The sequence below is a fragment of the Bufo gargarizans genome, chromosome 6, assembly GCF_014858855.1.
Source record: "Bufo gargarizans isolate SCDJY-AF-19 chromosome 6, ASM1485885v1, whole genome shotgun sequence".
NCBI classification, from domain to species: domain Eukaryota; kingdom Metazoa; phylum Chordata; class Amphibia; order Anura; family Bufonidae; genus Bufo; species Bufo gargarizans.
The window spans coordinates 126,391,871-126,413,930 of record NC_058085.1 but is presented as its reverse complement, the minus strand read 5'-3'; the positions used below and the strand labels follow the sequence as shown (position 1 = coordinate 126,413,930).

Genomic DNA, 22,060 nt, shown 5'->3' with positions numbered 1-22,060 from the left:
TGTTTGAACAGTGTTGTGTATTAATAAATGACCCAGAATAAAGACACCTAAGAAATGTTTAGATACAAGAGCCACAATCTACGTCACCTATAAAATGAGGTCAGGGATGAGCTGAGTCCTGGGATTTTACTGCAGACGGAGGCTGAGGTTTGCACCGTGCATCTGTCCATCAGCACAGGCTCGCATTGTTTATCTCTGCCCAGTAATTCACTTCTAGCCCTAGAGGCCTCTTACCCTCCTCACGTAACCTGGTAAACACGGCCGTCATACTAATGACACATGGCAGATAGCACCAGCTGCCCTACTCAGCAGGAGACAACCCCGACGTGCACTAGACTCTGAGGAACGTCTATAATTGGTATGTATCACAATGTGGAGGCCAGCAGAGCCATTCATCCCCGCCTCCAGACTAAAAAGAATTCTTTGGTGTCACTGGCTCCTAAATGTGACCCAAATTAAAGAATCCGGAAAGGAATCATACATATTTAATTTGGGTTATAGATAGAGATGAGTGAATTTTATATCAGGTTTTATTCAATTCGCACCAAATCCGAATTTACGCGCGATTCATGGTAACAAATCGCATTTTTTTCCTAAAATGTGAGGACATGGAGCAAGGAACTCTGGGAAGGCGGGATCACCCATAATGCCATGCATGCAGCGAATCAGGGTGATCACCCCCCCTGTCATTGATCACCCCCCTGTAAGGCTCCATTTAGACGTCCGCATGATTTTTACGGATCCGATCCATGTATCCATGGATCCGTAAAAATCATGCGGACGTCTGAATGGAGCCTTACAGGGGGGGTGATCAGTGACAGGGGGGGTGATCACCCTGATTCGCTGCATGCATGGCATTATGGGTGATCCCGCCTTCCCAGAGTTCCTTGCTCCATGTCCTCACATTTTAGGAAAAAATGCGATTTGTTACCATGAATCGCGCGTAAATTCGGATTTGGTGCGAATTGAATAAAACCTGATATTCGGATCAAATTCCACTTCGTCATCTTCGATTCGATTTCTGGTTATATATATATATATATATATATATATATATATGTATATCATATATACTGTAATATGGACCCACATGGAGTCCAGTAGATGCTGTAGAGGCTGTGTCTACACTGTTCTGCCATGCAAATGCTTTTGAATATGCTCTTCCTTTTACATAATATTAATATGAAGAATAGAATAAAAACTTATAGAATGCATAACAGGCAGGGCTTTCTAGAAAAATAATTTTATATTTTACATTCACATTTTTTTAATTGGAAGAAAACAGGAACATTTTCACATTCCTGTGGCAAGAATTCCTTCTTTGCATTCTGTGAAGGCATCTAAGGTGGCTTCAAACTCATAAGAACTACATATAATTGAACATCTAAGTCACTGTTCCACAGTCTGTGGGTCCCCAGCTGTAGCAAAACTAGAACTCCAATCATGCTCCGATAGCCAAAGGCTGGAGAGTTACATGCTGGCGAAGTGTTGTCTAATTCCGATGGATCTATCAAGTTCATGGTGTACACTTGTATATCCATGTGACTTCATTCTCATCCTTATGTCAGTGTCCCAATTCTCTTTCTTGTATGGAAGTCTTTCCACAGCATTTTGGTCAGCAACACAAAAGATATGTCCATATGCATCATGGGGAAAAAAATCATATGTTCCCATTTGCATCTGAATACATTCAGTTTCATTGTCCTGATGCTTGATTTCATCATGTATAATACAGACTCTTTGCATTCATGGTAACGAATGTCTGCCTTCCTTAGTTCAGTGTCCAGTCTTCTGCTTCCACATTGTATTGTAGCAGGCAAAAATCCAAATTTCTGGTTTTTTGCATGCTGGATTAAAGGATTATCACTTTACATGTTTTTCAGACAAGATATGTTCAACCAAAAGTGGAGCTCTAGAGAGGATGCTCCTAGGCTGTTCAGCTAGTATACATGGTTGGTGCACATCTGCTATGGTTTGGTTCAATTGTGTAACTTGAAGCTCCAGGGGTCCATAGCAGAATGGGGTACACAAGCCATTACATGTGTCTATAGTAGCGCAATATCTTTATGATGTGGAGGGATATTGGTGGACCCTCAGACCATGGCCAGTTCAGCCTGTGGTGTGCCTGCTGTAGATTTGGACAAGTAGACATGACTGACTAAAAAAAAAAATCATTTGGGCAGATCAGTAACTTTGTGTAGACTGTAGACCTACATTATCAGTCACAATTATTAAGCCACTTCCACAGAAGTCAGGGCAACCATCCAACCCATGTGATAGTGATCCAATAGGTGTGTTCTTGCAAACTTTTCCAAAGTCCCTGCCCTAAAATGAATTGGGTTATTGATGTATCAGATACTGAATTGCAAGGAAACTTGAAGGAACCTACATCCTGAACACCATAGAATATCACTTGGATCCTTTTCCTAATAAAACCAATGGGAGACATCATGGGATTTTTCTGCTGGATATGGCCATTTATAGGGATCAGCAACCTTCGGCACTCCAGCTGCTGTGAAACTACAACGCTCAGCATGCAAACATGCTCGGCTATTCTTCTAACTTCCAGACAAGTGAATTAAGTATTTTGGGAGTTGTAGTTTCTGAATAGCTGGAGTGCCAGAGGTTGCTGATCCCTGGCCTAGTACATGATGCTGCCCACTTCACTTATGCATGTGCAACGCCACTCCATTCTCATGGGGCCATTCATGACCTTCATTCGCATGATCTTGGTGGGGGTCTCAACAGTCAGACCCACAGTGATCATATACTTATCCACTATATCCAGTTAGTAGAATAACAATATCACACAACAGACTCTGCAGAACATAGCCACCATACAGTCATGTAACCCTGGATCTGGAAATAAGTGCATGTAACGCATCTAGTATAATCAGTGGTGAGACCTAGAGTTTTGGGTTTGAGCTGCAGATAGACTACTATTACTGTAAGGCCTTCTTGGTTATGGCTGTAGAGAAAGTGTTCCATACCAATAATGTACCATGTGCCTCAATAGCTTCTGTAAGGTATGATGCAGAATATTGGTTTAGTTTCTGTCACAATATGGTTCTTCATCTAGAAGAAGTTTATTTGGGAGTCCTCTTATGTAGAGCTTTTGGAATGTATACTTTCTGTAGTACGGTTCCATACGTAATAGTGCAGATAGAGACCTGGGGCAAAGTAGTGGGACTGGGGGAGGAATGGAAGGAGGGACTAGAACAGTTTAGAAGGAAAGGTGTAGGGTAAAAAATATACATAAACCTCTTAAATGTATGTATACTAATGCCAGAAGCCTGACTAATAAAACTGGGGAACTGGAATTAGTGATGTGTGAGGAGGACTAGGATATAGTGGGAATAACTGAGACATGGCTGGATGATAGTTATGACTGGGCAGTTAATGTACAGGGTTACAGTCTGTTTAGAAAGGATTGCCAAAACCGGAGAGGGGGAGCGTTCTGCCTTTATGTAAAGTCCTGTCTAAAGCCCACAGTCAAAGAAGATATAAGTGAGGGACATGAACATGTGGAGTCACTGTGGGTAGAGATACATGGAGGCAAAAACAATAATACATTACTAATAGGAGTTTATTATAAACCACCTAATATGCAGTCCACAGAAAATCTACTACTAAACGAGATAGACAAGGCGGCAAATCATAATGAGGTCGTTATTATGGGGGACTTCAACTACCCAGATATAGACTGGGAAACTGAAACCTGTACATCTCATAAAGGTTCTTGGCAATAAATAAAGACAATTACCTTTCCCAACTGGTTCAGGATCCGACTAGAGGAACGGCCATACTAGACTTAGTATTAACCAATAGACCTGACAGAACAACAGATGTGCAGGTTGGGGGTCACCTGGGAAATAGTGACCATAAATTAATAACCTTCCAATTATAATTTATAAGAGTTTTTCTTCAGGGAGTAACAAAAATGCCAAAATTTAGCCAATTAAGAGAGGCCATAGGCCTAACTAACTGGGACAAAGTCCTCAAAAATAAAAATGCAGCCACAAAATGGGATATTTTTAAAAGCATCCTAAAATCTAATTTTGAGAGGTACATACCTTTTATGGGAATGAAAGGTTAAGGAACAACAAGAAACCAATGTGTATAAAAATAACTGTAAAGAAAGCAATAAATGACAAAGAAATCATTTAAATCACTAAAAGAGGAGGGTAGTGAGGAAGCACTGAAAAACTATAAGGAAAAAAATTGAATATGTAAAAAACAAATAAAAGCGCCCAAACTAGAGACCGAGAGATTAATTAAAAAGGTTAGCAAAACTAACCATAAAATGTTCTTCAATTATATAAATGGAAAAAAAGTGGCCCTTTACAGAGTGATGAGGGGGGAATTGCAGAGAGCGATGAGGAGAAAGCAAAGCTATTCAATATTTTTTTTCTCCACTGTATTCACAGAAGAAAATAAACTTTCAGATGAAATTCTGAATTTAAAAGCAAATTCCCTATTAAAAGTGCCCTGTCTGACCCAGGAAGAAGTACAGTGGCGTCTTAAAAAGATTAAAATAGACAAATCGCCAGGACCAGATGGCATACACTCCCGTATCCTAAGAGAATTAAGTAATGTCATAGCCAGACCTTTATTTATGATATTTAAGGACTCTATACTGACAGGGAGTGTTCCACAGGATTGGCGCATAGCAAATGTGGTGCCAGTATTCAAAAAGGGTCCAAAAACAGAGCCTGGAAACTATAGGCCGGTAAGTTTAACATTCATCATGGGTAAACAGTTTGAAGGTTTTCTAAGATATGCTATGTTAGAGCATCTTAACGGAAATAAGCAAATAACGCCATATCAGCATGGCTTCGTGAGGGATCGGTCACGTCAAACTAATTTAATCAGTTTCTACGAGGAGGTAAGTTCTAGACTTGACAGCAGCGAATCAATGGATGTCGTATATCTGGACTTCTCCAAAGCATTTGACACTTGACATTTGTACCGCATAAAAGGTTAGTATATAAAATGAGAATGCTCGGACTAGGAGAAGATGTCTGTATGTGGGTAAGTAACTGGCTCAGTTATAGAAAACAGAGGGTGATTATTAATGGTACCCACTCAGATTGGGTCACTTGCACTAGTGGAGTACCTCAGGGGTCAGTATTGGGCCCTATCGTCTTCAATATATTTATTATTGATCTGGTAGAAGGCTTGCACAGTAAAATATCAATTTTTGCAGATTACACTAAACTGTGTAAAGTAATTGAAGAGGACATTATACGAGGCTTGGGCAGAGAAGTGGCAGATGATGTTTAACACTGACAAATGCAATGTTATGCACATGGGTAGGAATAATGCAAGTCACCCGTACATACTAAATGGTAAAACACTGGGTAACACTGACATGGAAAAGGACCTAGGAATTTTAGTGAACAGCAAACTAAGCTGTAAAAAACAGTGTCAGGCAGCTGCTGCCAAGGCCAATTAGATGATGGGTTGCATCAAAAGGGGCATACTGAGATGCCCGTGATGAGAACATAGTCCTACCACTTTACAAATCACTGGTCAGACCACACATGGAGTACTGTGTACAGTTCTGGTCTCCTGTGAACAAGGCAGACATAGCAGAGCTGGAGAGGGTTCAGAGTAGGGCAACTAAAGTAATAACTGGAATGAGGGAACTACAGTACCCTGAAAGATTATCAGAATTAGGGTTATTCACTTTAGAAAAAAGACGACTGAGGGGAGATCTAATTACTATGTATAAATATATTAGGGGTCAGTACAGAGATCTCTCCCATCATCTATTTATCCCCAGGACTGTGACTGTGATGAGGGGACATCCTCTGCGTCTGGAGGAAAGAAGGTTTGTACACAAACATAGAAAAGGATTCTTTACGGTAAGAGCAGTGAGACTATGGAACTCTCTGCCTGAGGAGGTGGTGATGGTGAGTACAATAAAGGAATTCAAGAGGGGCTTGGATGTGTTTCTGGAGCGTAATAATATTACAGGCTATAGCTACTAGAGAGGGGTCATTGATCCAGGGTGTTATCTGAATGCCTTATTGGAGTCGGAAAGGAATTTTTTTCCCCTTAAGTGGGGAATATTGGCTTCTACCTCACTTTTTTTTTTTTTTTTTTTGCCTTCCTCTGGATTAACTTGCAGGATAACAGGCCGAACTGGATGGACAAATGTATTTTTTTTTTACCTTATATACATACATAGAGCTTCAAGGCGACACTTGAGGAGGCTTCTTAAACCTTGCAGGAAACAACCGATGATGGGTCTGCATCACTTTATCCCCCATACAGCAGACTCCCTGTACTGCTGTGCGTGTGACTTTGCCATGTCCATTAACCCTATATGAGAGGTTGCCAATGGGGTTCTCCAGCTACTATCAAACTACAACTCCCAGCATGCTTGAACATGACTTTAGAATGACAATACGGTGTCTCCTGAGGCCACTATACAGCAGCGCACAGAGCTCCTTGGATCTGGTATTGCCAATGTCATAATTGCTAGTGGGGACGGAGTTTACATGTCTTCGACCATAGACACCTATTGGGATCATCAGGATGCTTTCTGATCAATCCACTTGGCTCATGTACAGCCATAAACACCATAACAGTCTGAGAACTGCATGTAAATGTGACAGGGTTAAATTCAGACTTCCCAACAGCACAAAAACATAAGGCTGTCACTAGAGGGAGCTCTAACATGATTACACTGGTTGAGGAGAGTTAGGGCCTGGTGCTCATATTAAAGTTGGACATCAACTGAGCCACATGTCGTGTCTCTCCTCTGTTAAAACAGACGCTGTCGGCTGCATCGTGGCACTAGTCTGCACTACCACTACAAACACGGGTAACATTTGGGGGCTCGTCTGTGATATGTAATTATCGTGCAAGACAGTCACAGAGTGAGAAGGCTGCCATTACAGTAAAGGGAGAGAGGAGGCTTCAAGCAAGCTATACAGGATCTAAGATGGTGGACGCAGCATCAGTGAAGAAGCTGCAGTGGCAGATCCAGAAGCTGCTGCACACATTGTCTGAGGATCAGTTGCACTCACTTGCTGTACAGATTCAGGGAGATGCTGGAAAAGAAGTTCCCCAAGCTACAGGTTCAAGTGAGCAGGAGATCTGTGAGTACATCCTGGGACATTTACAGGGAGAAGCGGTGTACAGCATGGAGGACAGTGGCAAGGCATACCTGCTTCAGATAAAAGAACTGGCTGAGTCCTTGCTAGGAGAAAGACACTCTGCCACTCCACATGGAAGTGTGAACAGAGAGCACAGCACAATTCACACAATGGACAGGACAGGGCAAATGGCAGAAAGTGGGTTTACATTAAAGGACTTAGCAGCTTACCTGCCAAGAAAGGAGTTTAAAATTCATGGTGGGCAAATTTCAGACTGGGACTCTGAACTGACATATAGCAGTGTATGTAGACAGATTGATGAAGGTATACAAGAAAGATACTCAGAGTCAGAAATCATCAGAACTGTGCTGAAAACTGTGAAACCAGGAACTTTTAAGGAGATGCTGGTAAACAAGGAGGATCTTTCTGTAGCAGAGCTGAAGAGGTTCCTGCGCTCACATCTTCAGGACAGGAGCAGCACTGACTTGTTTCAGGAACTGATGAACGCTAAACAGCATGATAAAGAGACTCCGCAGCAGTTTGTGTATAGAATTATGGGGCTAAAACAGAAAGTTTTGTGGTCTTCCCAACAAGTTGGTGCTGCAATTACTTATGACAAGAATTTGGTACAAGGAGTGTTTCTTCACACGTTATATCAGGGGTTAAGTGAGAAATATAGTGAGATTAGAAGAGAGATTAAGCTATATATTTCTGACTTATCTACAAGTGATGATGTGCTGCTAGAAATAGTTACCAAGCTAGCCAGAATAGAAGCAGAGAGGCAAGCCAGATTGAGTGGCAGATCCAGGCTGACTACTGCCAATGTCATCCAGACACAGGATGGAGGAGAATCCAGACACCAGGCTGGTGACAACCAACCCTCTCTGGGAGAGCTGACAACACAAGTTGCTGCTCTCACAAAGAATGTACAATTGCTGCTACAGGCAGGGGCAATACAGAAGAATGAACATGGGCCGGTGAAGGTAGTGAAGGACAGTGTTAAACCCAAGACTGTGCCTAAATGTAAGCAATGTGTGCATGAGGGGAGAGAAAAATGTTGGCATTGTTTTAAATGTGGTCAGGAAGGTCACAGTGCACGTGGCTGCATGAAACAGAAAAGGTTCTCGGGAAACGAGGAATGGTCACAGGTGAGGGACAACCAGTGATCAGTTCTCAAGACAAGTCCCAGACAGTCACAAAACTTAGTGAAATGCCCCTCCAACCAAAGAGTGGGGACAGGAGAAAAGTAGCCAGGCTGATAGGGGATAAATGCTTGCTGACTTGCAGTTTGGGAGGTGTGTCCACAAAAGCACTTGTTGACACAGGGTCCCAAATCAGTATTGTGGCTGCAAGCTGGATAAAACAATACCAGCAGCACGCTACAGTGCAGCCTATTGGGAAATTGTTAGGAGAAAACGAATGCTTAACAATTAAAGCGGCAAATGGGTCTGTTATTCCTTATGATGGATGGGTTGAGCTTGAACTAAAAATTGAGAATAATAGAGAAAAGGTAACTATGGTTGTACCCATGTTAGTTAGCCAACATTGCCCCTTTACCCCAATTATAGGGTTCAATGCAATTGAAGAATTGATTAAAGAAAATGCTGACAGTGGTAACTCTGATCAAAGTAGTGTCACCATACTATTAAGTGAGGCATTACATGTAAGAAAATGTAAAGCAAATGCTTTGGTGGGTCTTGTATTGTCACCCATGAGTAAAGATAACGAGTTGGTACGTAGCATATATACAGGTAGTCAAAGCATTAGGGTCCTGAAAGGGAAATCATGTGAGATTCGGTGTAATGTTGGTCCCTGGCCTGGCGAGGAAACAGTGCTGTTTGAGCCACTATTGCCCAGTCAATGTCTTGAGGGTCTGGAAGCATTCCCTACACTTGTGAAGATACACAGGGGACGAACAAAACAGATAAAGATTCCCGTTCAGAACACCACTAAACATACTGTATACATTCAACCAAGGACTGTGTTAGGCATGATCTACCCAATTATGGAAGAGATCCCTGTGGATGAGATTAAACCTGCAAAACAAACGACACAAAAAAAAAATAGGAATACAATATCCATGATGCAAGCAAATGCCCAAAGCTTACAAGGCGAGAAATGGAATCCGCCAGTAGATCTACAGCATCTCACTGAAGAGGAGCAGACACTTGCTAGGCAGATGTTGTGGGAGGAGGCTGACATTTTTGCAAAAGAGGAGGAAGACATTGGGTGTATTCCTAATCTGAATCTGCAGATCAATTTAACAGACAAGATACCAGTGCAGAAGTCCTACAATTCCATACCAAAACCCTTATATCAGGAAGTAAAAGATTATATACAGAAGCTAATGAAGAGGGGGTGGATATGCAAGTCAAAATCATCTTACTCCTCACCTGTGGTATGTGTACGGAAAAAAGATGGCAGCTTGAGACTGTGCATTGACTTCAGAGAATTAAATAAGAAGACTGTACCTGATAGGCATCCCCTACCACGATCTCAAGATCTTTTAGATAATCTGAGTGGATTCTCATGGTTCTCTATTTTGGATCAGGGAAGTGCTTACCATCAAGGGTTTATCTCCAAAGAATCAAGGCACATGACAGCATTCAGTACACCATGGGGGCTACATGAATGGGTGAGGATCCCTTTTGGCTTGATGAATGCCCCAGCAGCATTCCAAAGGTGTATGGAAGAGACCCTGGAAGGTCTGAGAGATGAATGTTGCTCACCTTATCTTGATGACGTTCTGTGTTATTCTAAGACTTTTCCAGAACATATTGAAAGTTTAAGAAAGATTTTTCAGAGAATGCGTACATATGGGATTAAGTTGAGACCAAATAAGTGTGAACTTTTCAAAAAAGAAGTGAGGTTCCTAGGAAGACTTGTGTCGGGCAATGGGATTCGACTGGACCCAAAAGATACAGAAGCAATTCAAGCAGTCAGAGAGAAAACACCAAGGACAGTGGGAGATGTGAGAAAACTACTGGGGTTCTTGAGTTATTACCGCTGCTTTATACAAAACTTCTCCCGAATTGCGAAACCTCTATATGACTTGCTGCAGACAAAGAAAGAATCCAAGAAGACAAGTAGAAATAATTTAGCGAAGGAGAGGCTGCATGTAAAGGCAGGAAGAACACAACAGTTACCCTCAGGAACCTCAGTGCAATGGACAACAAAGCATCAGGAAACCGTTGACAAGATAATTGCGTTGCTAACCAAACCCCCAATTCTTGCTTATCCGGACTTTAACCTGCCATTTATTTTGCATACTGACGCATCACAGGATGGGTTGGGTGCAGTGCTGTACCAACATCAGGAGAATAAACTACGTATTATTGGGTTTGGTTCACGGACACTGACACCCACCGAGAAAAATTATCACCTGCACTCAGGTAAACTGGAATTCTTAGCCTTGAAGTGGGCCATTTGTGATAAGTTCCGGGACTATCTGTACTATGCTTCGACTTTCACTGTTTTTACCGACAATAACCCCCTGACCTATGTCCTCAGCTCAGCAAGACTAAATAGCGTGGGACACCGATGGGTAGGGGAGTTAGCTGATTTCTGTTTTGATATTAAATATCGACCAGGGAAGAAAAATGCAGATGCTGATACTCTGTCAAGGATGCCATTGAATACGGCCGAAGATGAAGATGAATTTACAAAGGTGATTCCATCACAGACTATCTCTGCTATATGGAAAGGAAGCAATGCAAGGGTTGATGAAGCAGATCTTTGGGCCATGTCACTAGCCCTAGAACCAGAAGTTGAAGAAAAATTTCGAGCTATTGATCCTCAGGAAATTATTACAAAGGATAAGCTCAGAACTGCTCTGGCAGAAGACAAAGATATTCGAGTGGTGATGGATCTGAAACTGAAGAAGGACGTACCCTCAAGGGAAGACAAAACGGACCTGGGAAGGAGAGGGAAACAACTCATACATGATTGGGGCAAACTGAGTGTGAAAGATGACATTTTACTACGGCAGAACAAAATAGTGGTTCCAGAGAAACTAACCCCAATAGTGTTGAAATACTTACACAATGACATGGGCCACTGTGGAGCAGATAAAGTGATGCAGCTTGCAAGAGAAAGATTTTACTGGCCTTTCATGCAGAAAGAGATAACAGATTATGTCACTAAAAGATGTAGCTGTCTCAAACAGAAGCATCCAACAGTACCAGACCGGGCACCTATGGGTGCTATTAAAACAAGTGCTCCCTTTGAACTTGTCTCAGTAGATTTCCTTCACCTGGAGAAGAGCAGAGGTGGCTATGAATACATACTGGTAGTCATGGACCATTTCACCCGTTTTGCCCAGGCATATGCTACTCGCAACAAAGCGGGAAAAACAGCTGCAGAGAAGATTTTTGACAATTTCATCCCTGTATTTGGATATCCTGAAAAATTACATCACGATCAAGGCAAGGAATTTGAGAACCACCTTTTTAGAAGGTTGAGACAGTTGTCAGGAATAGCCCATTCTAGGACTACACCGTACCACCCACAAGGCAACCCAGTTGAGAGACTGAACAGAACACTTTTGCAAATGCTTCGGACGTTAGAAGAAGAAAAGAAAACTCAGTGGAAAGAGTATCTCCCGCACATAGTCCATGCATATAACTGTACCAGGCATGAGGCAACTGGCTACGCCCCTCACTACCTGCTATATGGTAGGACACCTCGTCTACCAATAGATCTGATATTTGACCTGGATAATGGAAGCGGAGCAGCTTCACCTCAAGACTATGCTGAGAAATGGGCTTTGAAAATGAAGGAAGCGTATAGAATTGCATCTGAGACCAGCCAAAAGTCATCTCAAAAGGGGAAAAAGTACTATGACAGGCATGTCAAAGGAGTCGCTCTTCAGTCTGGTGACCGTGTTCTTGTAAGGAATTTGTCAGAGCGGGGAGGGCCAGGGAAACTCCGCACTTACTGGGAAAAAGATGTATACAGGGTGGTTGAACAGATAGGGCCAGAACATATTTATAAAGTTGAATCAGAAAAAGGCAATAAACCAACAAGAGTGATTCATCGCAATTTGTTGCTTCCTGTCAGAGATTTACCTCTGGAAAACACACCAAGAAAAACAGGGAAGAGGATTCACACCAGACCAGTAGCTAGACCTGAAGTTAACAGCAATGCAGAAAGCACAGACTCAGATTCTTCAGATGAAGGGTATTACTACTGTCCTGAACTGTTTCAATACAGTGAGCAAGGTATCACTCCTCAACTACGAGCTGAGGCTGAAGAATTTCATCCTAGGGATCTCAATGCCTCACAACAACAGCGGGAAAATCACAGTATGCGTGAGGAAAATGTTCAAGACCTGCCTGTAGAACTTGCAGAAGAACAACTGAAAAGCCATCGCTCATTAGATGAGGAAGTCCAAGACTTGCCCATAGACTTTACAGAAGGGTCTGTAGCACCATCCTCACAACAAGTAGATTCATGGTGTGACAAGGATGCAGTTATACCAAATGATCCTGAAGAACAGAGACATGACAGTCCTCCACGACAATCAGACTATTCTCAGAGAACAAGAATACCGAAGAAGATATTCACATATGAGACCCTGGGAAAACCATCTTTCCAAAAATGGAATGTTCATGCAGATGTGATCGAACAGCACTGTGATTTCCCAGAGGTAGAGGGGCCCATCTATATACCCTCATGTTCATACTTTTTGCCAGCAACATATGCCGATTGCGATGATCTGAACTATGGTTGCTTCCATGCATAAATGTCAGGAGACACTTATTAAAAAAACAGGGGGAGTGTGTGACAGGGTTAAATTCAGACTTCCCAACAGCACAAAAACATAAGGCTGTCACTAGAGGGAGCTCTAACATGATTACACTGGTTGAGGAGAGTTAGGGCCTGGTGCTCATATTAAAGTTGGACATCAACTGAGCCACATGTCGTGTCTCTCCTCTGTTAAAACAGACGCTGTCGGCTGCATCGTGGCACTAGTCTGCACTACCACTACAAACACGGGTAACATAAAGGTATATTTACATATATTGATACAGTTAAATTCTGGTTTCTTGCCAAAATTTCACAGTCACAGTTTTGCTGGTATGTCCTAAAACCACAGTATTTTTCCATGAATTTGTAGTAGTTTGCAGTCTCATCAGGTGAAACATTTATGGGATGTGCTTCAGCTTCTTCTACACCATGGGTGGTGAGGCTGGAGCTACCAGCTATCATCTGTAACAGACCCCCAAGGGCCACTTAACTCTTCTTATGCGGCACAGGCCCTGCAGGCACTAGGGTCAGTTTCTGGACCCCCTATAGGGCCCTGAAAAGAATCTATGCCTGACCATACACATGCATAACCCGTTCTCAGTCTAAAGTGTAAGGAAGTAGTCTGACACAACGGGAAAGAAGGTTCATTCATGCTGGATTATAACATGACCAATCCTTTATTCCTTGGGCGATCTGTAGCACCAGACATGTCTAGTGCCCATTTTTTTTTCCATACTTCCTTCTTTCATATATTTTATCTGGATTTGATCTTCCATATGTAAAAATAAGCATTTATTGAATTGTACTTGGACAATTCCCTAATGTGCTATCATGGAGCTTGAAGAGATACCAGCACCTATGTGTGGCAGCTTCTGCAACACAGGTACTTGTTTGTGTCAGTAATCCTAATGGTGCATTTAGCCATGTAGACTGAGAAGGCAATTATCGGGAAGAAACCATTCATTCCCAATAACTGCCAGCTCGTCAGACGAGGTGAGAGCTGCATTTATACAGTCATTGTTTCTGACCAGTGTTTATACAGCATGGTATGCAGCTCCGAAACAATGATTTACATGTCAGCATAAACTATGATTTCACCCGGTGGATGAGGGATTGCAGAAATTTCCCCGACTAAAGATCAGTTCCATTCATCTGAATGGTGCTTTCCACCAGGGGCGTAGCTATAGGGGGTGCAGAGGTAGCAGTCACTACCGGGCCCAGGAGCCTGAGGGGGCCCAAAGACCCTTGTGCTGCATAAGAAGACACACAAAGCACTGAGGGAAGAGGGGCCCAAGCCTAACTCTTGCACCATGGCCCATGAGCCTTTAGCTACGCCCCTGCTTCCCACCACAACAACCCCATTCAGATGAATAGAACTGATTTTCAGTCACAGTCTTTCTGCAACAAAATCTGTCACGTGTGATAGTGTCCTAATGGTCCCATGTAAAGGGACCTTAACCCGTGGCTCTAGAATGGTGGCTAAACTACAACTCTAAGCATCACAGCTGCTAGGACATGTTGGGAGTTGTAGTTGAGGATCCCTGGTCTGTGGAAACAATGTTGCTTTATTATTATTTTTTAGATTGTTTGGTTTCCAGAAGTTTTAAGCATTTTGCTATAGGTTAGTAGTTTTGTCTTGTTGCTGCAGTTTTCCTCTTGTACTTGTGTATTTCTACAGGTGACACTTTGCGGACGTGTTTCTGTGCACTTTGTTGTTGCAGTTTATTCCTATGTTTATAGCTTAGAGATGAGAGCAGGTGGAGTGTCGGATTGTCAGGGCTTGGAACATACCATGTCTCATAGCTGAAAAGGGGATGTCTTTAGATTGTTTAAACCCATAATTACAATGCAGAATACCACAGAGATGTTTTTTTCCCCATCTAAATGAAAGAGGAGGGTCCCTTACTTATTACCATCTGAAGGGAGCTGTGTATGTTAATGAGGAGTGGATAGGGTTTTGTTTTGCCATCCTGTCCCACCCTCTTGTCATGGGCGTAGGGCGTCCCAGTCAGGTGTATATACACAGAGGCAGGGTTATAACTGAGTAGACCAGAGCAAGCTGCACAACTTCACATGCTGGACATAGTGTATAACAGAGTACCGCTGATTGCCACCTCCTCTGATGCCTGCAGACTGGGGACATCAGGATATGACCAGGCACTGTGCTGGGAGCTGCCTGTTCTCCAAAATCCCCAGCAAAGTACCTGTGGGGGTTCATGTCCCCCACTGAGTGACACTTACTAAAGGGGGGCTAGGACTTTCCACCACTTGCCTTCTAGCAGCCATGGAGTTATGGGAACACTCTTGCCATCTTGCAAACGAGAATGAATGCAATGGGAATCTTATTTACGAAATTGAAGTGGACTACATGGCAGAAGACCTGGAAGGTAAGGGTTAGCACTCAAGTACAGGTGAGGATTTGAAAGAGAGAAGCCATTCAATATTCACTTTCTTCAGTTTGGGTAAATTAGGTTGGCAGTTTCCATTGTCTGTAATTAATGTTTTGCACTCTGATTGCAAGCTCTTGGAGTAATTCCTTCAGAGGTCTTCCAGAGTTTAGAGACCCTGGACATTATTGTTGTTTTCCTTAGATCTCTGAAGTGTCACTATGAGGGTAGCTGCTTACTTTCTATGTCTGCTGGTGGTCTAAACACCTCAGATAGTACTATCTAGCCATTCCTGGTGTATGGGTGGCCAGGGATGTCTTTCTTTTCCAATGCAGATGATTTACTGCAGGTCACTGGGGCCTCCTGGTGTGTTTTGGCTTTGAATAGAACTGTGTTTGTGCACCTTTCGCCCAGGGCTTGGGGGGGACCACAAGATCTATTTTGCAAAGATGAGGTTGGAAATGTGGTTCCAAAAGATGTGAAGCGACAGATTTGTTTCCAACGCGGTCAAATTGCATATGATTTATTAATAAAAATGTTTACAACAAGCACACTGTAGTCGCATTGTTATACTGCTAGTGAATTATTAGGTCCTCGATTACTTGACACAAATCATAAAAAGTCACAGCAAAGATGTACACATCTGCTTTTGGCAATTTTTTTAATCTAGCCTGAATTTGCATGTCTAAAGTCACCTTGGATTCTGCCTTTTTCTCTGATCCAGGAGAACTCTATGGTCTATAACCATGATTCATGTCTTAATCTGTATAGAGTAGTCAAAGCTTTGTTTTTCTGATACAGAACATCAAATCTTCTGCCTAGACAATTATAAGATCAAGTTCAGAATTCCTGCAGTCACCACTAGAGGGAGCTTAGGCGCTCAATATTAAAACAGTATGTAGTATGCTCATAAGCTCCCTCTAGTGATGTCTGTAAGTAGCTGGAATGTTATCATTTAACTCTGCGTCAAGACGGGGGATTTGGAGCTGTGTATCAGAAAACGAAGTATTAATCCCCATAAAAGGTACATTCAGAATTGAATTGTCACGAAAGGTTGAACCTAAATATGACCTAGTGTTAAAAGGTACAGATTAATTTCATGGCTGGTCATAGACTTAACAATGATCATGCATATGATGTATGATCCAATATTGTTAACTCTAAAGATGTATATGGTACAAGAACACTATTGGCTCTGAGTCAGACCATGGGCAGCACCTAAGATGCCACTATATATGGTTACATGGTGGACAATGGAAGGGAACAATACTTGCCACATGGAAATATGTTGTTACAGATGAGCAACAGTCGTGTGTGGGAAGTCTCCTCTGTACACCTGTCTTACAGCTTCTTAATAACACATCATGAAGGACTCTTTCACCTCACACTTTTTGAGATTATCTAAACAACAGCAATTATCCCTTATAGCTAAAGCCTCCTAATCATGGGGCTTTCTTCCTATTGAGATCTGAACAATAGCATTCAGGTCTGCCAACCGATTGTGTGGCCCCGGGCAGCACTTAATCTGTAGGAATCTACACCTGAGTTATAGTATAAATCAGTGCTCTGAATCCTGAAGCCTTCCAGCTGCTGTGACTACATCTCCCAGCATCTTACAGGCATGCTGGGAGTTGTAGAGTCACAGCTTCTGGCGATTGCATGAGCGCTGACAGCAATAAACACTCTTCTAGCCCCAAAAGCAAAAGTCTATATGTAAAACACAACAACAACTTGGTTTTTAAAGGATTATAGAAATGCTGACCCTACAACTCCCTCCATCTGAAATGCAGCTACTGTTTACTACCAGCAGGACCCAATTACTACCAATTAGTGTCTACACCAAGTGACAAGATGCCCCCTCTCCAAGGGTTTGGTCGTGCCCAGTGAACATTCAACTTTACTCTGGAATGGAATTTTTTCGAGTAACATGGGGGAGGGCAATGAACTAAATAAGTTTTGAATTGGTCTAAACTTCTAGTACTTCCAATGATAGTGTGTTATTGAACATTTTGTAAATCTATAGGGTCGCATGAATCATGGGTTACATTGGGCCCTTATCATTATTGTAAGTCATTGTAATGGACATTTCATTACCTGGACTTTGTTTTTCTCAGCATTTGGAATTTTAATTTTGTGTTATATGCTTATTTCCTATTACTATTTTGCAGTCTTGTGTTCTGAGCGTGTGGGCAGAGTGACCAAGACCTATCGGGACATAGATGCTGTGACCGGTCTGCTTGAGGAGGTAAGGATTTAACGTAGAGGCGATAATTCAGTAGGCCGTCATAAAACGGTCATGACCCGGATTACAGAACGACCACTGAAATCCCGATTTTATCCTAATTACAACCCTGTGTAGCAATTATTACATTCAGATGTATGTGGTATTAACAGGTCTTGTCATTTTCCAGATTATCAATCCATTCTATAATACTTGGTTGGGTACTAAGGGAAGTACAACAGTAGTAAGGGTATACACCAAAATTATGGGTCCCTATAGCAAAACTCAGAATGTACTCCCAGTTGCGACAAAACCTTTACAAGTTACAAACTCCATCCACTACACAATGGACAGAGTTGTGTAGTTCTGGCACCGACTTCTAGAGCTGAGGGTTGTCTGACTCCTGCTGATCTAAAGATGGCTAATCAGTATTAAACCCTTTAGGCTAGGTCTACACGACGACATTTGTCGCGCGACAGATAGGGCACAACAACACTGCAACATTTGTAGCGCAACATTTTATTGCACCAATGTTGCGTGACAATTTTTATAATGGCAGTCTATGGTGTCGCACTGCAACATGCAACATACTGCGACGCAACAGTCGCAGAAAAATCCATCTCGAATGGATTTTCTGCGACTGTTGCGTCGCAGTCGCAGCATGTTGCATGTTGCAGTGCAACACTACAGACTGCCATTATAAAAATTGTCGCGCGACATTAGTGCAACAAAATGTCGCGCTACAAATGTCGTCGTGTAGACCTAGCCTTATTGTCCACCATAATATATAGTGGTTGGGTATTTCATGAAGCTTCAGATCTTCTGTGTCCTTTCACTCAGATGCATGGTGAAATTCTGGCTGCATGCAGTTACCATTAGGGGGAGCTCTCTGCCTATGGGTTTGTACAGCTAGTGTAGAACTGAATAAGAATTGAAAAAGTCTGTACACAACTGCGCAGCAAAAAGGGGATGTGTTTTTATTGCTAATTTCTGTGCTTTTATCCATGGCAATTAGTGGTAAAACCCATGCATTTTTTTGCCACAAGGTTCCTGGTTGCACTGCACCTGAACACACCCTACAGGGAATTGGTCATCAGACAATACTAGAATTAGTAGGATCTCTATAGAAGACAGTTAATATTGCCATTTATTGTGAAACACTCCAACACTCAATCTGTGTTAGATGATGACCATACATCTATTATGCAAAGTTAATTTTTTTTCCCCATAAAACTAATAAAAACTTACTGAAACCGAAAGTGATCTATTTCAAGTTTATAGAATAAACATATTTTGAAAGTTATTTTAAATTTCCATGTTAATAAGTATATATTTTTTTTAAATCCTAAAACCCGCACTGTTCACTCTGGCCATTAGGCCTAATAATAGGTGCCAACTCTTGGTCTGTTTGGATCTCTTTTAAGCAGTCATCTCATTATCGTTACAGGCAGTATTACAATGTCAGATAGCGCATATATATATATATATATACACAATAACACAAGATCAACTATTCTCAGTAGGTGATTGTCAAAGCTTTTCTACTCCTTCCTTGTGCAATGACCTACACACAGGTCACTGAGCATGCCTTAGACGTCAATGAGTCCCCTCCAGACCATTGTGTCTATGGACCATGTGGCTGCTCTAGAGTATATCTCTAAATGCTATTAATGACGGCTTTGGCAAAATGGCAGCCACAATAATCATGTTCTGGAAATAAAAGAATAAAAAAAATATAGAATCAGAAAATAAAAACTGATAAAAAAAAGAATATCTGTTTAAACTAGCAGAAAAGTTATAGCTGTCACATTCCATTTAAAATAATAAATTAAAGGAATGCTTTGCATAGAGTTAACGTATACTTTGGACTTTTTGTGTCAGATCCTCTTTGAAGTAATATCTGCATTTGCTTTGTTTTAACACAGAATGTTTTTATTCACCCTTTTGTGTTTTTAATTTATTTTTGATCATTAGAAAGAGAGAGACCTAGAGCTCGCTGCCCGTATTGGGCAATCTCTTTTGAAGCAGAATCAAGAACTGACAGCAAGAAATGAGTTTCTGGAGGAACAACTGGAGGCTGCCAAAGAGGAGGTGAGGATAAAAGTGGTTGTCAGAAATAATAGGTCCATTCAAGACACTTTTTGGGGTTATGAGATTAGAAAATTATTTTTTTCTTTCCAAAAACTATGCCACTCATGCCCATCGGTTGTTTCTGGTATTGCAGGTTAGCCACAATTCAAGTTAAATACCAGGTCAACCGATGGACAAAAATGGGGCAGTTGTGAAAGAAAGCTTTCATGTTTTTGTAATCCAACCATCCTGGATCTGGCAGAACAGTCCCAGATTTCCCTGGCTGTTCCGGGAGGGCTGCTGCATGTCCCGATTTTAACTCTATCTGCGTCCTGAGGAGGTTGAATACAATAGTAAAGCAGGAAGCCATCAGTACGATACAGTGAAATCATTGCACGTGCTGAGCAGGAGACAGCACAAGCTCATTGGGGGAACAGGGCTAGGTGAATAGTTGTTTCCTTTTTTTTTTTTTATTAAACTACAAGGGCTGGTCTACTGTGTAAGTGCACAAAGGGGACTGGGCGGTATTGACAGATGGGCATTGGGCAGAGCTAGAAGCATAGCTTTGTGTAAAAGACGTGGCTATGCCACACTACATCACCCCTTGGCATTCTAAGTGTCTGCTATATTTGTGCCTCTCTAGGTCTTTCAGCTGCGACATGACATCTCAATGCGGGAGGATCTTCTCCATCTTTATACCAGCAATTCGGACAGTGATCCAGTGTCCGCAACTTCTACTCCGTCAGTACATTTCTACTCATTTGTGTTGAAGCAAAACTTAGACTTTCTCTCTCTCTCTATATATGTGTCTGCATATATATCCCCATGGTGTTGTAATGAGCATCTTCCCATATATCATTGGTTTCATCAGTTTCTTTGCATTTGCTTCTAGGTTGCGTAGGAATCAGTCATCATTTTGTCTTCAGCAAAGTATTCATCTGGATACACTGGAGCAGAAGCTCAAGAGCTTGGAAGATGACAACCAGAAGATGCGCAGTAAGGTGAGCTGCACGGCTGTGAGCCTGTTGGTGCTAGGTATGGTGCAGCAGTTTGGAGGTGTACTATGTTTGTTGGAGCACCAGGACCCAGTTGCTCCACAGTATGGTGTAGGCAGGCTAGATGTGTGCCATGTATGGTGTTGTAGAGGTTCTGTGTATAGTGTTTTTTGCATGGCGTTGACCTCTTGGCCCTTGCACTGTGATGAATGGTTTTGGCAGGCTGGTGTGGACATTTATGGATGTGCTATGTACAGTGTGAGCCACTTGGGGGTTCTTTAATATGGTGTAAGTTGAGTGGAGGTGCTATGCAAGTGTAGTGTCTGCAGCCTGGATGTGCTGTTTCTGGAGTCGCCAGCCTGAAGATGCCGTTTATGGTGTCTTTCACCTGTAGGTGCCATGCATGATGTTGCCCACCTGTGTGACAGTGGCCATTTACAGGTGCAGTGCATGAAATCAGCAATGTGTAGGTGCTCTGCCCTATGACAGCTGCTCAAGGAGTCACATCTCACAATTTATTTTGCTTCCTTTCTATTAGGCCGATCATATACTTGAAGCTACCAATGAGTATGAGGAGCAGGAGGGGTCCTTGATGCTGGACTGTGTCGAACAATTCTGTAAGTTTCCATGAAGCAGACATGGAAGATTGTGATATGTCTTTTTGTCTCACGTTACGTTTTTATCTGATGTTTAGGCCAACATCGGCTGTGGTCTGTTGCCAGACACCTATTGCCACGGCTGCATACATAATATGACATTCATGCTGGGGGTAGGGGATGTATTCTTTGTTGTAGAAGGGACAGTGGTATAGAGACTTAGGGGGTCATTTATTAACTGAAAATATGCCTATATTAGGTGTATTTCAGGGACAGATTTTGGTACAATGGTTAGTTGCGCCGCATTCTGCGACTTTTCCTCACTCACGCAAGGTCTAAAAAAGTGCTTGTGGTGTGGATGGGGAAGCGGAGGGGCTGGGAGGCTCGTCTCCTTCATCATTTTCTACTCCTGGTTTAAGCGTAGAAATGGTTTAAATGTAAGAACGCTATGAAGCTGTCTTACATTTAGAAGCGGCACTGGATGCGACGAAGTTACTTTATGTAGAGGCCAGCACCTTTACATAACTTGGGCGATTCACCACCAGCTCAGAGGCTTTATTAAGAACAACATCTAAAAGACCCGTCTCAATAAATGACCCCCTTAATTTTTAGACAGTGCTCCATTGCAAAAGTATGCAAATCAGCCCATACCAGCTAGGATAGAGAGACCCATCTGTGGACAGTACTGTTTCTGGGGTTTTGGTCCTCATCAGTACAGTACCATACACCACTGTGTCTCTTCATTGAGAAAGAGTAGCCTCCTGAACTGCACCCAAGACATCGCATACAGCTAAAAAGTACTCTGCCCTGTACTGTTCAGGAGCAAAAACCCAAAACAGCCATCTACAGATGGGTGTCTCTGCATGACAATCATTTAAACTATTGCTTGGGACCATAGCCATACAATAATAGCCTTTATGGCAGAGGGGACAACCTG

At 42.2% G+C, this 22,060-nt stretch overlaps 1 protein-coding gene across 1 annotated transcript in view; it reads left to right on the top strand.

Moving 5' to 3' along the window:
- Positions 1–22,060, top strand: part of LOC122942040 (trafficking kinesin-binding protein 1-like) — a 69,813-nt gene that overhangs the window by 30,381 nt on the left and 17,372 nt on the right. The window contains exons 4-8 of the mRNA XM_044299534.1: positions 17,410–17,486; positions 19,437–19,553; positions 20,176–20,273; positions 20,425–20,533; positions 21,066–21,144. Coding sequence (XP_044155469.1) covers positions 17,410–17,486; positions 19,437–19,553; positions 20,176–20,273; positions 20,425–20,533; positions 21,066–21,144 — 480 coding nt within the window. The remainder of the gene's footprint in view (positions 1–17,409; positions 17,487–19,436; positions 19,554–20,175; positions 20,274–20,424; positions 20,534–21,065; positions 21,145–22,060) is intronic.